Source organism: Apis cerana, linkage group LG1 (genome assembly GCF_029169275.1).
Source record: "Apis cerana isolate GH-2021 linkage group LG1, AcerK_1.0, whole genome shotgun sequence".
Lineage (NCBI taxonomy): Eukaryota > Metazoa > Arthropoda > Insecta > Hymenoptera > Apidae > Apis > Apis cerana.
Genome location: NC_083852.1, coordinates 11,848,095 through 11,864,438, shown reverse-complemented (window position 1 = coordinate 11,864,438; position 16,344 = coordinate 11,848,095). Strand labels below are relative to the sequence as shown.

At 21.9% G+C, this 16,344-nt stretch overlaps 2 protein-coding genes and 1 long non-coding RNA gene across 3 annotated transcripts; 1 reads left to right on the top strand and 2 right to left on the bottom strand.

Annotated features, from left to right (window-relative positions):
- The first annotated feature begins 1,256 nt into the window (after window positions 1–1,256).
- Window positions 1,257–14,704, top strand: LOC108001616 (proton-coupled amino acid transporter-like protein pathetic). The gene is made up of 10 exons (XM_062073362.1): window positions 1,257–1,526; window positions 11,178–11,224; window positions 11,307–11,380; window positions 11,548–11,646; window positions 11,864–12,014; window positions 12,092–12,213; window positions 12,315–12,679; window positions 12,810–12,993; window positions 13,073–13,239; window positions 13,343–14,704. Exons 2-10 carry the CDS (start codon window positions 11,222–11,224, stop codon window positions 13,582–13,584), a joined length of 1,407 nt encoding a protein of 468 aa, XP_061929346.1. The 5' UTR covers window positions 1,257–1,526; window positions 11,178–11,221; the 3' UTR covers window positions 13,585–14,704.
- Window positions 1,906–5,108, bottom strand: LOC133665950 (uncharacterized). Its single transcript, XR_009829430.1, has 3 exons — window positions 3,998–5,108; window positions 2,482–2,682; window positions 1,906–2,282 (listed from the first exon to the last, which is right to left on the bottom strand). It is a non-coding gene; the product is annotated as an uncharacterized LOC133665950 (long non-coding RNA).
- LOC108001617 (DNA-directed RNA polymerases I, II, and III subunit RPABC5) lies at window positions 14,578–16,124 on the bottom strand. The gene is made up of 2 exons (XM_017062692.3): window positions 15,778–16,124; window positions 14,578–14,917 (listed from the first exon to the last, which is right to left on the bottom strand). Exons 1-2 carry the CDS (start codon window positions 15,870–15,872, stop codon window positions 14,809–14,811), a joined length of 204 nt encoding a protein of 67 aa, XP_016918181.1. The 5' UTR covers window positions 15,873–16,124; the 3' UTR covers window positions 14,578–14,808.
- Between the last annotated feature and the right edge of the window lie 220 nt (window positions 16,125–16,344).

The window sequence follows — 16,344 nt, the reverse complement described above, 5'->3', positions numbered from 1 at the left end:
GATTCTTACAGTTCTAAAATTATAAAATTAATGTTATGAGCATAAGATATTTAATTTCCAAAATTGATTTGAACATAACTATTAAATTACGCCATGAATACTTATGAATACTTATGATACGGTTAGATTTCTTTTTCGCATGATGCTTGCAAATTCCATAAATGATATGACCATCTTAACGAAGAGAATTGTGTTAATTTTTCTCTCAAAAATCTCTCTTTGAATATTCTTGCAATTTATTTATCCTTTTTAATATATATTTAATATATTAAAATTCGATAATTTTCATGAATCGATAATATTAAAAAGTAACATATATATTTAACGAAATTATCGATCAAAAAATTGCATTGTTTGAATGAATTCTTATATTTTATCGATTATCGCTTTTCTCGATATCAATGAATCGATGTCATACTCGATTGCATACTATGTCATGAATGGTACCATTAAATCGTTGTAATGAAATTTTTTCTACATTTAATCAATGTTTCGATAAAACTTTATTTAATATCATCAACTTTATATGTTTGTTAAAGATAAGAATATACATAACTTTATAATTATAATGATGATTTTACAACATGATACAGATAAAATAATATAATATAAATAATGATGCAAGAAATAATATATGTTTTGTATGATACTTGCATAATATTTGTTAATACTATCACTAATAGTTAAAGATTTTATTGATTATTGGCGTAATTGATTGATATTTTGATCTTTTAAATTGCGTCATTATATACATTTACACGTAGCTGTAGACATGCCGGCCAGGATTTCATCATACGATCCTTACCACGTGTTCGTTGAATTAACTTAACACGAAAACCACGCCTCTAATAGCAAATATTAATTTAAAAATTACGATAAAACGTAGATAACATGCAAATATATAAAATAATTTTATTTAGAATGAGAAAGAATACATTTTATAAGATATATATTACTAAAATAATTCCATTATAGAAATTTAAAATGAGAATACGAAATATCGAATTCGACGAATTCATTTAAATATTTGTTATTTTTTTTTTTGTAAAGTTAAATTTTGATAATAATATTGATAAAAAAAAGAAATATAAAAAAAATTATTTTCAATATTTATGTAGTTAATTATTCGATCGATTTTGAATATAGTGGAAAATACTTGAACAAAATTCGATTACTGATTGCTACGTAGGACGTTCGACCTCTGGCGGTTGGTTGATGAAACGCAGTGGACGCTCTTCCGGGGACAAAAACTTTCAGTTTATTCCCGTTTATTCTTGTCTGAACGGCAGTCTCCTTCAGTCGCTGTTCGCGTAGTGTACGGTGTTACGTTGGGCAAGACTCGCTCGGTGTGCTGTGAATCACAATATAGTGCCATATTCGCATCGCAATAAATTTATTAATTCAGTACATAAACCAGCATTTGCCAGAAATGAAATAACATCAAATCAAGGGATCCGTTTGTACATGCCACGTTTGTCTTTATACAACATAAAATCACGGAGCACGTTTTCTATACCTAACGACAGGTACATGTAGCCTTCAATTTACTTTTGAAATCCATTATTAGATACTCGCTCCCTCTACCTCTATTTAAGGTTTCATTTAATTTAAAATATAAAATAGATAAGAAATTTAGGATATAATAATTTAGGAAATAATAATCAAATCGTTTGCAATTGATCAATTTCCAAATTAAATTTTTGAAAAGTATACTATTGATGAACAATCGATTGATGTGATCGAAATTTCATGAATTTTTATTGTTTATTTTAAAATTTATTAACATGCTTTAAATTAATTAAGTAATCTATGAAATATGTTTATGTGAAATATGTTTATATTAAATAAATGAATCATTTATTCCCTTAAATTTTATGTCACATCAATTTGAATAATATATCGATATTTAAAATTCTATTAAATTCTCTTTATTGTTAAGTTCCAAACATCAGCATACATTTTAAGAAGATTTTCGCGCGCATTTAGCTACATTTAGCTATTATATATTTACTGTAAATTCTCTTATATTCGTGGTAGTATTTAAGTATATACAAAATTCAAAGAAGAGAACGGTATTACAATACCATGAATTCTCTTTTCCGTTATTTTAAATCTAACCATTCTAGTGTGAATTTATGAGTTTTACATAAATAACATAAATAACATAAATAACATTAACCGATGTTAAGGTTAGATCAACAAAGGTTATCTACATATTTTTTGAAAAAATTTGCAATTCATGCTTCAAATTCATTTTAACTTGAAACTTCAAATTATTGATTCTGTAATATTAATTATGGTTATAGTTATTTTTATATTACTAATAACATAATAGTTATTTTATTAATAAATATCTAAAACTCTTTATTTATCTTTATTTATCTCTTGAATAATCAATTAATGAAAGTTAATTAAGAAAAAGAAATACTAAATTTGAAAATTCCTATAAAAAATAATTCAAATAATGTGTAAACTACAAACCTAAGAGCGTATTTCATCAGTATAAACATGCTGTTACGAGCACGTGGTGTTAAGTTTGTGTGGACGCGACTTGTATGGCTCGTGATAGCAGTTCCATCCATAGTAACTTTGTATGATGTAACTTCGTGTCGATATTTCGGACCTGCGCATCGAAACTGCTGTTCTCATTGCTATAAGCAAATTCGTTCCTTAACCCTTTTCCTGAAATAAATCGATTTTTTTTGTGACTAATTCATGCTTTTTATAATGAAACATTACTCTATTTGATACGTCACGGTAATGACAATTATTTTATCACACATTTCATAATATAAAAAATCATTTCCGCTTCTTATTTTATCGTTCAAAGAGATAACTCATATAATGAGTTACAATATATTACAATATATTATAATAAATTATAATAAATCGAATAGATTATTATATATAGAATAAATTATTTCTTTTTTATTAAATATTTAATATGAAAAATAAGAAATTTTGATTTAATTAGATTTGAAATAATTATTTGTAATAAACACATTAAAATTATATAATTAATGCAACATTCAAATACTTATTTTATAAATGTTTATTTTATTTTAGATTTTTATATCTTTATTAATTAAATAGGGATATAGATCAAAATTCTACAAATTATATATTTTATTGAAGATTTTTACTTAACATAATATTTCCAAGAATTGAATTTTATAGTTTTCTAAATTATTATAATTATTTTGATTATAATTATATTTAATTATTAATCATATTTGTTATTTAATTAAATTATAATTAGAATATTTATATTATAAATAACAAAAAATTTAAAAGAATTATAGTTTTTTGTTTCTTATATCATTGCCAAATTTTATAGGCAGATGCATTAAGAAAAGATGGGATATTTCTTGGAACGAAAGAAGAGGCTGGCCAATCCAGTTTCAGAATAGCATGAAAGATTTAGTCGACCTTGTCTACATACAATAAGCTCTTGGAAATAAATTATATCCAATGATCTTGATAATTTTCTTAAGAATTTATAAAATTCTTTAGAAAAAATATTTAAAATTTGAATAAACTTTTATTCGACAAAATTTATGCCAAAAGAATACATCTAGTGAAAAGCACAAAATGAAATTTCTAGGGATAATTTTAAAGTATATATACATATATATATATATATATGTATATATATATATACATATACATATACATTAGGCAAGTATCGAGCTCCTTGAACTCGAAAGAAAACCGGTCGAACACAAAAGTGTCAAGAATCTTTATGTACTATGAATAATTTCATTGACCTTACAATCAATCTTATCGTATATACAAGATTGATTTTTTTGTATGCATTTAGATGAAATTATTGTTCTATTTGATTATTTATAAATTTTTTTTCTTTTTATTTGCAAAATTTAAATGTTAAAAATAATGGAAGAATATATAGTACATATGTAATATATATGTATATATAGATATTAAAGGCACATGTGCGCGCGCACTATCACACTTTACATCTAAGGTTATGATTCACTGAACTAATTATTAGGCATCAATGATTTAAAAATAAATAAAATTAATTTTGTCGTTCATTAATTAATTTGTTCGAAATATATAATTTCTTTTTCTTTTTTTTTTTTCTTTTTTTTTTTTAATTGAAAATAAACTTTGCAAGACTAACACTTAGGAATTTATCACTCATCAAACCTTGACATCTACACACATGACAACGAACTAGAAAATTTAGTACCGAGGTAACCCAGTTTTCAAATGCATTCAGAGCAATCAACTTCGATACAGGTGAATATATTATTACCACATGCGTCTTTAAACACATGTGACTATCAAGACATGTGCTATCAAGATAAAATGAAGTATTGAAATAGTAAGATGAAGAGTATAAGAGTATACATATAATGATTACAAAAAGTATTTACAATATTATTTTAATATAATTATATATAATTATGAATTTATTTTCAATAAGATTTTTTATCAAAATTAACATTTCATTTTCATGATTTTTATTTTTATAAAAATACTACTAAATAATTCGAAATTTTTACATTTGGATTTAATGAAATAAATGTTATAATAAGTACAATATTGTGTAAATATTTTTGAAACTATTATATATATATATATATATATATACAATATTATTTGTATATATTTTTCATAAAAAAATAAAATACATTTTTCACAATGATAAAAATTATTTGTATTTTAATATTTTCAATTTTATTTATCTATAACACAATATATAATATTTCGATCTCTTTATAAATTATTATCACGTTCTCGTTTATAATTTATCTATATGTATTTTTGATAGTGTCGTCTCGTCGTCTTTGGATCATAAATCTCGTTTAACAATTGAATAAAACAGTGGAAAATTCAATTGTTTGTGATTAGATTGCGGATATTTATGTGTCATAAATTGATATTTTTCTAATATAAAAAGAAATAAAATTTTATTAGAAATTTGTTTTATTCATTAAATAATATAATAAATATTTTATTTTAGATATTTTACTATATATTTTTGCTTCTACAAATGTTTATAAATTCATAAATGTTCATAACTTAATTCGATATAATTAATTTATTTGAAATTAAAATTTTGTTCAATTATATTTTCAAGGAAAAATACAATGTACAAAAATATATGATAAATTATATTAAAATTATGCGAAAATAAAAATTTGTAGATAATTTTATTGCTTATTTAATTAAATTAATTCAAGATTAAGAAATAAGATTAAAAGCATTATTAATTGATTTTCTTATTCCTATTAAGATTAAAAATCGCTTTATTATCACTTATAAGTAAAAATCAATGATTTATTTGTATTGTGATTATATTTATCATAAGATGTCAATCATTCTAAATGATTTATAACATTTGCAATATTTTTCATAATTCACATCTTAAATTTATGATTATTAAATAATATCACAAAATAAAAATTAAGAAAAGAATTTTTAATTTATATTGTGTTATATAAAATTATATGATAAAATTATATTTTTATGTAATGATAATGCCATCGAACAAGATAAACATCTTACACATCTTATTAATAGAATCACAGTCAATAAAAAAAAATGCTGAATAAAGTAACGAAAAAATTATGCATTGTCATTGCTTGAGTCTTATTTCTTTGATTTCTTTTTTTTTTAATGTTATTAATTTTTAGTAATTAGACAAACTTGATAATATAAATCTAAAAAATCTTTTCTCTAATTATATGATTTGAAACGATTCTATAAATCCAATTACATTGATTAGTTCCACTTAATACATTGTAAGCATCAATTACATTAATTGCATCGAAATGAACAGTGAATAACTGTATAAAGTTTGATACTGAGATTTTGATTTGAGAAATAAACAACTACTGATGATATTACTGCAATTTAATAAAAAAAAAAAATTACGTATATCTATTACTCGCATATCATATATATATTTTTGATGACTAACATAACGTAAATTATTACGAAAATTATCGCTGTAACTTACTTTCAGATAACTTTCAAGAGTCAAATAACGGGTCAAGAACATAAATTTTATCTTATTATTTACATGTTTTATAGATACAAATCAAATAAAGTTTTTCATGATTTTCCATTTTACGTAATTTTCAGTTCTGAATGTATCTTTACACACGCGCGCGCGCGCGCGCGCACACACACACACACACACACACACACAAAAAATATATACATATATAAAATTAGCTACTAATTAAATAATGGTATTAACATTAAAAATTGACCACAATAAACGAAAGGTTAATTCTGAAAGTTGAACGACCTAATTTTCCATGTAACGCATACTCTCCTAATTGTCGCCTTAACAAGAATAGATTAGAGATTAATTAATTCCAACATGAATTACTAGAACTGTCAGTGCAATTAATATCAGTTCCGTTATCTTAATTTTACGTTATTCAATGATATTATATTATTATAAAACGTTTCAGTAATTAAAGAATTTAAAAAAAAAAAAATATGGAAATACATCATCAAGCTAAATGCAAAATAATTACATAATAATTACATAATTTTTTTATTTACGAAATAAACAAATGTAATTCTATTATAATTTCTATTGTAATAAATATAATTTCTATTTAGTGAAATATCATTGACTATGATTATAAATATCATTGATTATGTTTATTATAAATGATTAGATGTACAAACAATTCATATTTATTTTATTTTTTTTTTCATCGAACTTCATCACGTTACTCTATAATAATAATTAAGCTGAATTGTAATGTTATATAAATTCAACAGTGAGTTTATTATACCTTCATATGCAATCTTTCGAATACCATGCAAATGAAATCAAATTGCTATGTGATTACAGGGAACTCAATCTTTTCAATATGAAACATGTAATTATATATTCAAAAGGAATTTTGCGATATCAATCCTTTCAATCACTTTTTCTTTCACATTCAAGAATAAAAAAGAATATTTATTGCTGATATTAAATTATTTTATAACATTATGTAAAAGTAATATTCAAAATATAAAGTTAAGAAATTTTAAACATAATATATTTAAAAAAATAGAATAAAATATATCATGTTACATTTTCAATTTTAAATACATATTTGAACATTTTTATACGCCACATGTTTCAATAAATCTTAACCTCAAATCATAAAATCATTTAATATTCTTCAATTCTTCGAAGAAATATTTTATTCATTCACCTTAGAATTCTAAACAAACGATTTCTGTTAAAAATTCAGGGTATTGTATTTTAATTAACACCTTTGTGACGGTGTTATTGACGATACCATATCGTCATTTGGCGCCTCGTCTTTGAATGCACCCGCACAATCAATTTACATTTGCTAGGCTTTCTGCAGCATCATGCTATTTTATTAATACTGGTATCATTTTGTTTTATTTTGTTTTCTAAAAATTACCTGAAATTTGTATATATTAAATTTTTTGCTGTTATAAAAAACATAAAAATTAATCTTATAAACATGTTTTATGTTTTATGTGAAAATTAAAATTATATACATAGAAATATTATGAAAGATTTCTAAATTTAAAATACACGAAATTGAAGCCAATATTTCAGGCATAAAATTATTTACACGATTATATACAATTATGATTATATACAATTTTGGTGTAATATTAAATTATATATTTTTTAAAAATTATATTTCAAATAAAAGAAATAAAAAAAACAAAAATAATAAAACACAGTGAGTAGGTAGTGACATAACTCATGTAATAAAAGAATGTATATTACCGACGTGTAAATTGTCTCGCAAGATAAATGTGCGATTTACGAGTAATTTGACCAGATGTCATGAGTCGAAGTTGCCCTACCGGTTTCATGGTTATCTTGTATTAAACGATCGATGGCGAGTGAGGTTTCAATTCATGCAACACTGATACTCAATATATATATATATATACATGAACTTTGAATGATATATATATATATATATATATATACATGAACTTTGAATGATATATATATATATCATTCAAAGTCATTAACCAATGATACTATATTTATTTGAAATATTCCTTATTTTGTCCTTGTACAAATATAATTAATATAACAATAAGTATAAATTTAATATAAAATATTTTTATATCAGATTCATTGTGAAAATTGTTTTCTTTATAATTAAAAAGTTGATAAAAAATTACTGCAGAAAATAATACTTAAGAATTTAGGCGATCGTTTCTAACTATTTTTAAATTCATCATGTGCATCTATGGATATATCACAAATTGCCAACAGTTCTATATTTTTGAGGACAACGTCCGGAGTTACGTCAAGGATGATCGATGAATACATTGAATACCGTTCTCAATGAAACAATTTCCTATGGTTTCACTTACGAACATTGTTTTTCTGATGCATTTCACATGCAAATAAATAAACCGATGATATTGATGAATCTTTTTTTTTCTTTTTTTTTAAACATTTATTTTAATTAAACATTTTTTATTTATTGAGATACTATTAAATTGAATTTAAATTTATTCGTTATTTTATAATACATAATTTGTAAGTTACAATTAAAAAAGAAAAAAATCAAACACGAATTTGACAGAAGAGACAGCCTTTGTTTAAGCTATATAAAAATATTTTTAGTATCATGAACAAACAAAGGATCTTTTATCCGTTGACCTTTCAACCAAGATAATTATTATACAGATTTTAAATTTAACATTGTGCAATTGTAATACATTTGAATAAATACATTTTAATCAAATTAAGCGATAATTTTATTTATTTTAAGATAACAATTGTTGTAACTTTTCAAAATACTACAAAAAACTTTGTAAAAAAAAAAATAACTATTTACATTATATAATAATAATAATATTTAGAGTACTTCAATCAATTATCGCACTTATTTAATCTTTGATTGATTGATTGTATTTTTATATTTATCACATATCTTAGATATCGATTCTAATATAATGGATATACCAAAATATATCTTAAAGATTTTAAGAGTTCAAAAAAAAGTTACAGAGGTTTCAGGGTTATAAAGGGTTTCAGAGGGTTCCAAAGGTTTCGGGGCAATCAAGGGTTCAATGAGAATCTAAAAATTTCATAGCAATCAGGGATTCAAGGAAGATCCAAAGGTTTCATAGCAATCAAGATTTCAAAGAGATCATAAAGATTTTAAAATAATCAGAAGTTTAAATTTGTTTAACAGATTTCAAGAAATTTGAAAAAAAGCAAAAAAATTGTAAATAAAGAATTAACCATTATATGAATTTTAAAATTCATTTGAAACTCGTTATTAATTTTCCTAAAAATTTTGAAATCTTGAAACTTCAATTATTTTTAAAAATTTTGCAAACATTTTCGAATCTTATATATAATTATTATAAAAATTTTAAAATCTCTTTGAAATTTAAAATGAAATTCTTATAAAAATATTTTTTATCAATATTTTTATTTTTATTTTTTTTATTTATTTAATTATTGTTTTACGTGGACTTTTAAGATCATAATTATAATTATTGACAATGTGTTGAATAGCATTTACACATTTGTGTTAATTCTTTCTGTGTGTCATCCACATTTCTGCATTTCCGCGTCATTAAAATCCAGAACCACAAGTCGCAAGGCCAAAGTTTCTAAGATGACATTTTACGTAATGATACTTCGTCTTAGATCATTGACGAATCGATAAAAACAAATCTTTATAATAATTTCTCGTTTTTTAAAATATTTTTTTAAATATCTAATCGTATAAAATTTGTATAAAATTACATAATTTCTTTTCAAAAGAAACTTGTGAGAAATATTTTCTCGTATTTTATTTGATTACAAAAAATTTTCAAATAAAATGAAATTTAAAAAATGAATGAAAAAATTAAAAAATTTGAAACAATATTTTGTTCTTTTAGTTTTTGTATTAAGATTTTATTTTAATAATAATTTTCAAAATGAATGAATTAAAAAAGTGAATTAAAAAATTATAAATAAATAAATTGAAATTAATTTAATATTAGAATTGGTTTTTATAGATAGCATGTATATGATAATTTTCTAAGCACGCTTCCGTTTGAATGATAATGAATCATACAAGTGACATTACATTACATTAAGACTTTTTTTTTTCTTTTATGGGATATAATATGTACATTTAAAATTTAAAAGAAACACAATTTATGCGCAATAAATGAAAAAAATATATATATATATATATGTATTCATTAATTCTATATTACAAATTGTATATACAAAATCTTTACAATTTTAGTTACATTCAAAATATTTATTATATTTTAATTATGGCGAAATCATGATAAAAATTCTTACATATAATTAAATTAGATTAAAATAATTAAATAAAATGAAAGTAAATATCAATTTTTATATTAAAAATTTTTTTTTGTCAGATATTTAATTATTTTGATCTATGGATATTTTAAAAAATATTGATTTCCATCTTAATTACAATTTAATATTAAATTTTAATTAATTTCTTAATTCAATGAAATGAAAAAAGAATATATTTTTTGTATTATGCAACAGATATACGTAGATATAATTATTATTATCAATAATTAAAATATTGATTGTATTTTAGCATTTAGCAAATGTTGATAAGATATTATTTTATATATTTACGTTCTTGAAAAAAAAACTTTCACAAAAATATATTTTCCGTATCATCAAATGCATACAACAGAATAATATTATATCATATTCTTTTATGATTGTCGATAATAATATCTTAATAATGATTAAACTTTATTGATATAACATATCATAATTAATCATGATTTCTATTTATTCAAAATATACAATTGTTTTGACAGTTTGAAATTAAAAAAATAATAATTAATAAAATTAATAAAATAAATGTAATAAAACGGAATAGTAAATGGAACATCAATGATCTTATTTTTCATAATTTTGCATATAAATCAAGAAACAATTAGCCTATAAATTTATGACAGTTATATTATTTCATTTTTTTTTTTAATTACAAATTTGCGACAATTGCAATAAAACATTTAAATAAAATACTTTTATTATTAAAATATATTAAATAAATTGTTATTAATTTTTATAAAATTTATTTAAAACAATTTTGAGTTCAAATTTTCAATTTTCTCTTTCATTTTTTTTTTTTATCTTTATATTATATATTAATATTATTTTATAATACATGTTTTCTTTGTTATAGGTAACATATATTATTAGCTAAACAAAGAAATACGCACACACATCATGGTAAGTTTTTATGAAAATATAATTGTTTTATAAAAATAATGAAAATAATTATTATTTACAATTATATAATATTTATTTATAGGACAATAAAGCGCCGACGGAGATGGACACTTTCTTACCCCAAGATGGGTCCAATGCGAAAGATGGTGTATTTAAGTAAGAATTTACTTCTATATTGATCAATTTAAAAAAATTTTAATAATTTTAATAATTTTAATAAAAATATTATGATGAAAGATGAAAATAACATTATTAATTCTATAATCAAATATATTAAATGAAGTAAAATTTATTCAATGTCAGTATCATAATGTTCCTTGCAGATACAAAGTGCAAGTCGCTCCACAAGATATGGAGACTGGACAGGGTGACGGAAAAAGCTTCGACCCTTTCAGTGAACGAAGAGTAGATAACCCAACGACGTAAGTCGTGATAATGCAGTTAAAAAAATATTTAATGAACTGATACCCTTAATTTTTACAACGTGTCACATTTATGTCGTGCTATATTTTATTTTTACTTTATTTAACTGAAAGAAAATAATCGATATCTAACATTATATTGTATTTCATTATGTAAATATAAATGATATATTTATTTTAAAATACCTAATAATTAATAATAAAAAATAATTTTCAGGGACGGTGATACGTTAACGCATTTATTGAAAGCAGCTCTTGGAACAGGTATATTATCCATGCCAATAGCTTTCAAAAATGCTGGACTTATTGTTGGTATATTTGCCACAGTCTTGGTGGCGTTTGTATGCACACATTGCGCATATATTTTGGTAATTATATATCAAAAAATAATAACACAATAAAAAAATAATTAATATTTTAGATAAATATAAAATTAATATTTTAGGTAAAATGTGCACATGTCCTTTATTATAAAACGAGGCGCACAAAAATGAGTTTTGCCGATGTAGCAGAAGTAGCGTTTGCTACAGGCCCACAATGGGGAAGAAAATTTTCGAAACCTATTAGGTAAGATATCATAATAATAAAATAAAAATATTTAAATTTATAAAATCATTTAAAAAATCATGATTTTAATGATAAATAATTATATAATATATTATCTCTAGGTATTTAATACAGATTAGTTTATTTGCAACATACTTTGGTACCTGCAGTGTGTACACAGTTATTGTTGCGGCAAATTTTAATCAAATCATTAAGTATTACAAAGAAGAAGGATCTGGTGAATTTAGTCTTCGATTGATGGCAATTTGTTTATTAATTCCAATGATATTACTTAGCTGGATACCAAATTTGAAATATCTTGCACCTGTTTCCATGGTGGCTAATATATTTATGGGAACAGGTTTAGGAATAACTTTTTATTATTTAGTTTGGGATATGCCGCCTATTACATTCGTACGTTTATTTGCACCCATCGAGGATTTTCCACGATTCTTCAGTATAACTATATTTGCAATGGAAGCAATAGGTATTACTCAACTTATTTAAAAAATTCTAAATAATATATATTTTATAATATATAATTTAATATGTATTATATAATATATATAATATATATTTTATATTTAACAGAAAGTAATTTGTATTTACTATTTTAGGAGTTGTAATGCCACTGGAGAATAATATGAAAACACCTCAACATTTTGTCGGAATTTGCGGTGTTTTAAATAAGGGAATGTCCGGTGTTACGCTTATATACATTTTACTAGGATTTTTAGGATATGTAAAATATCAAGATAAAACCTTAGATAGTATAACATTAAATCTACCAACAGAAGAAATGTAAGAATTACAATAAGATAATGCAATTTTTAAATAATGCAATTGTATAATTATTTTTTATATTTTTTGTTCTTTTTAGACCGGCTCAAGTTGTAAAGATTTTAATAGCTCTTGCTGTTTATTGCACATTTGGATTACAATTTTATGTTTGCCTTGACATTGCATGGAACGGTATAAAAGATCGATTCCAAAAAAAACCAATGTTGGCAAATTATATTTTAAGAACAGTTATGGTCACAGGAGCAGGTGAGTATTTTAATTGTTAATGTAATTTTTGTTATAAAGTGTATTATAAGTTCTCAAATATTATATCTGCAAAATTTAACAAATTATTATTTGTATGTTATAGTCTTACTGGCTGTTATTGTACCAACTATTGAACCTTTTATTGGATTAATTGGTGCATTTTGTTTTTCAATATTGGGACTTTTAATTCCTGTGTTTGTCGAAACTGTAACTTATTGGGACGTCGGTTTTGGACCAGGAAATTGGGTAGCACTGAAGAACGTGATCATTTGTATTATTGGCATTATGGCTTTAATATTTGGATCTCGTAGTGCATTAATACAAATCGCTAATTTATACAGTTAAGAAATTTTTTTCACATATATATAGAATTTTAGGTATTGCTATATTCCAAATTTCGAAAGAGTTTGGAAACCATTTAAAAGATTTTAATGCAATAAATTTCTGATAATTTTATTATTTTGATAAAGACAATCACAAAAATCAAAATAGGATTAAAAATAATTTATTTTATAAGATTAATATAATCAGAATTTTAATCAAATCTATATCAGAAATTTAGACGCAATGTATGCTTACAAGAAATGCTCTAGTAAGATAAAAAAAAGATAACTTCAAGAGAACTTCAGTTGTTATACAAGTAAGAACTTTAGAACTTAATTCTTGTAAGGATAATGAAATTTAAAAACCGACATTCGGTGTAAAAGTAATACACGCGAACAATTTACAGAATAAATAATGTTAGAGAAGGTTATATGAAAAGATTTTAAATATTATCGAATGATAAATTAATTTCAAAATATATCTAATAATTTACTTTGTTCCTAAAATATAATATATAGTATATTCTATTATATTTAATTCGCAAATTTAGACTGAAAAAAATTGACAGTATTCATAATATACATTGGAGCAATACGTTCTAATTAATTTATTTGATATTATTTATTTAATAAAATTGAAATTTTTAATTAATAATGATAAATTATGTTAGAAAAAATTATATTATTTTGCATAATTGTATATTTTGAAATTTATTCTAAAAAAAAATTAAGTTTTATATTTGTTAAAACTATTAACTTTTAAAATTGACAAAAATTATTGTTATTTAAAAAATTTTATATATTGTTCATCTTTTAATTAATTGAATCTCAAAATATAACCTTCATTTTTTCTAAATTTAGTAACATACATTATATGGTTTGTATTATATGATATATGTTGTAATATTTAATGTCTAAGCAGGTCATTATATATTTCATATATGTGATTCACAATACAGAAAATTTCACTCTTCTGTGTTGCATTTAATATGAATGTATATTTAAAAAAAGCATGTTTTTGAAGCAACTTTTATTGAACTTGTTATAAATCAATCGATTTTTTATGCCATTGTTAAAAATTTTTACATATTTCTGGTAAAAAAAATAATTACGATTTTTAAATACAAATCATTTTACAATAATATTTGTATATTTATTCCTTTTCTTTATCTATTTTCACATAATTTAAAAAAATATATTTTTATATAAATAATAATATCTTAATATTATATAAAATTTTACATTTTTATTTTTCTAATGGTGCATAATTCAAGAGTTTTTCAATTAAATCTACATGTCCAAGAAGCATTCTACGGCAGCAATATCGTTTCAATCCCAATGCATCAAGAGCATCTCTGTAACAAAAATATATTATATAATATATTTTGATAATTGTATATTGATAATTTTTGATAAATTATTATATCTTATTAATATATGATATATATGATAAATATGGAAATATTCCTAAAAAATAATAAAAAATTTATAATTTATTTATATACTTACAATTCAATTTAGATTTCTTATTAATATAAATAATTACATATAAACTATATTACTTGCAGATATATTTCATTTAAATCATATTTTATTTGTTTTTTCAATTTAGTATAAGATATATGTATGTATATATACATATATATAACTATTAAATGCATATTTTATATATATATATACATATTAGATTGTTGCATATCAAGTGACTGACTTCACAAAAGTAAATCACAATTTACTAATTAAATGTTCATTACTAAATAATATTTATTGTATATTAATTTAAAACTTAAGAATAGTTAAATACAATTGAATAACATTTTATTATTTTGTTACAAAAAATAAATTATATATTATAACTATATTTCATTTAAAATTCGCTTTTTTTTTCTTATAAATTTAATAGAAAATTGTTATAAAAGGGTAAAATAATTATTTACATTAAAATAATAAACAATCTACTATTGATGTTAATAATTTAAATTATTATATAAGATACAAATATTAAAAATAAATCAAAAAGTTATTAATAAGAATTAATTACAAATTTTAATTGTTTTAATTAAATAATTAATTTTAATTTTCTTTTTAAATAAAGAAAATATATTAAATTAGTTGTATCAAATTTTGATTAATTATTTATTATTTTCAATAAAATTATAAATCATTTGTTTTATTAAAAAATAGATCATTTCATTTGCAATAACCTAATACTTACCCTTCCGTGTATTCTGCTTGTAATAAACCAAGGTAAGCTTCCCATTTGTTACCAATCACCTTTCCACAGGTAAAACAACGTACAGGTATAATCATTATTATAAAATGTTTTATTAATTAGTTAAATTTAAATTGCAACGTTTATTAATAAACGCAAATCGCAATAATAATTAAATATGATAGAATTTATACGTTCTCGAATTCTCGATGCTCTAAACTACTATATACAATCAGATACTTGAAGTCTGTAATAATCAAAAGTATTCTGATCAGGGTTGCCAACAGATAGGCAACAGGGTTGCCAAGAATGCAATTAAATGGATTAATCAAAAAGACTAGAATATCGAAAAAAGTTTCCTATATTTATTATAAATATTTGTATTATATTAATATTTATTATTAATTTAAAATAAAAAAATATCGTAAAAGAAATAAAACATAAAGAAAAACTATAAATACAAAAAATCTAATTATAGTATGCATTTTAAATATATAAAAATAAATAAAGCATACTTATAATTATTTCATAATAAAAATAATATTAACTCTGAAATTGTATTTAAAATTA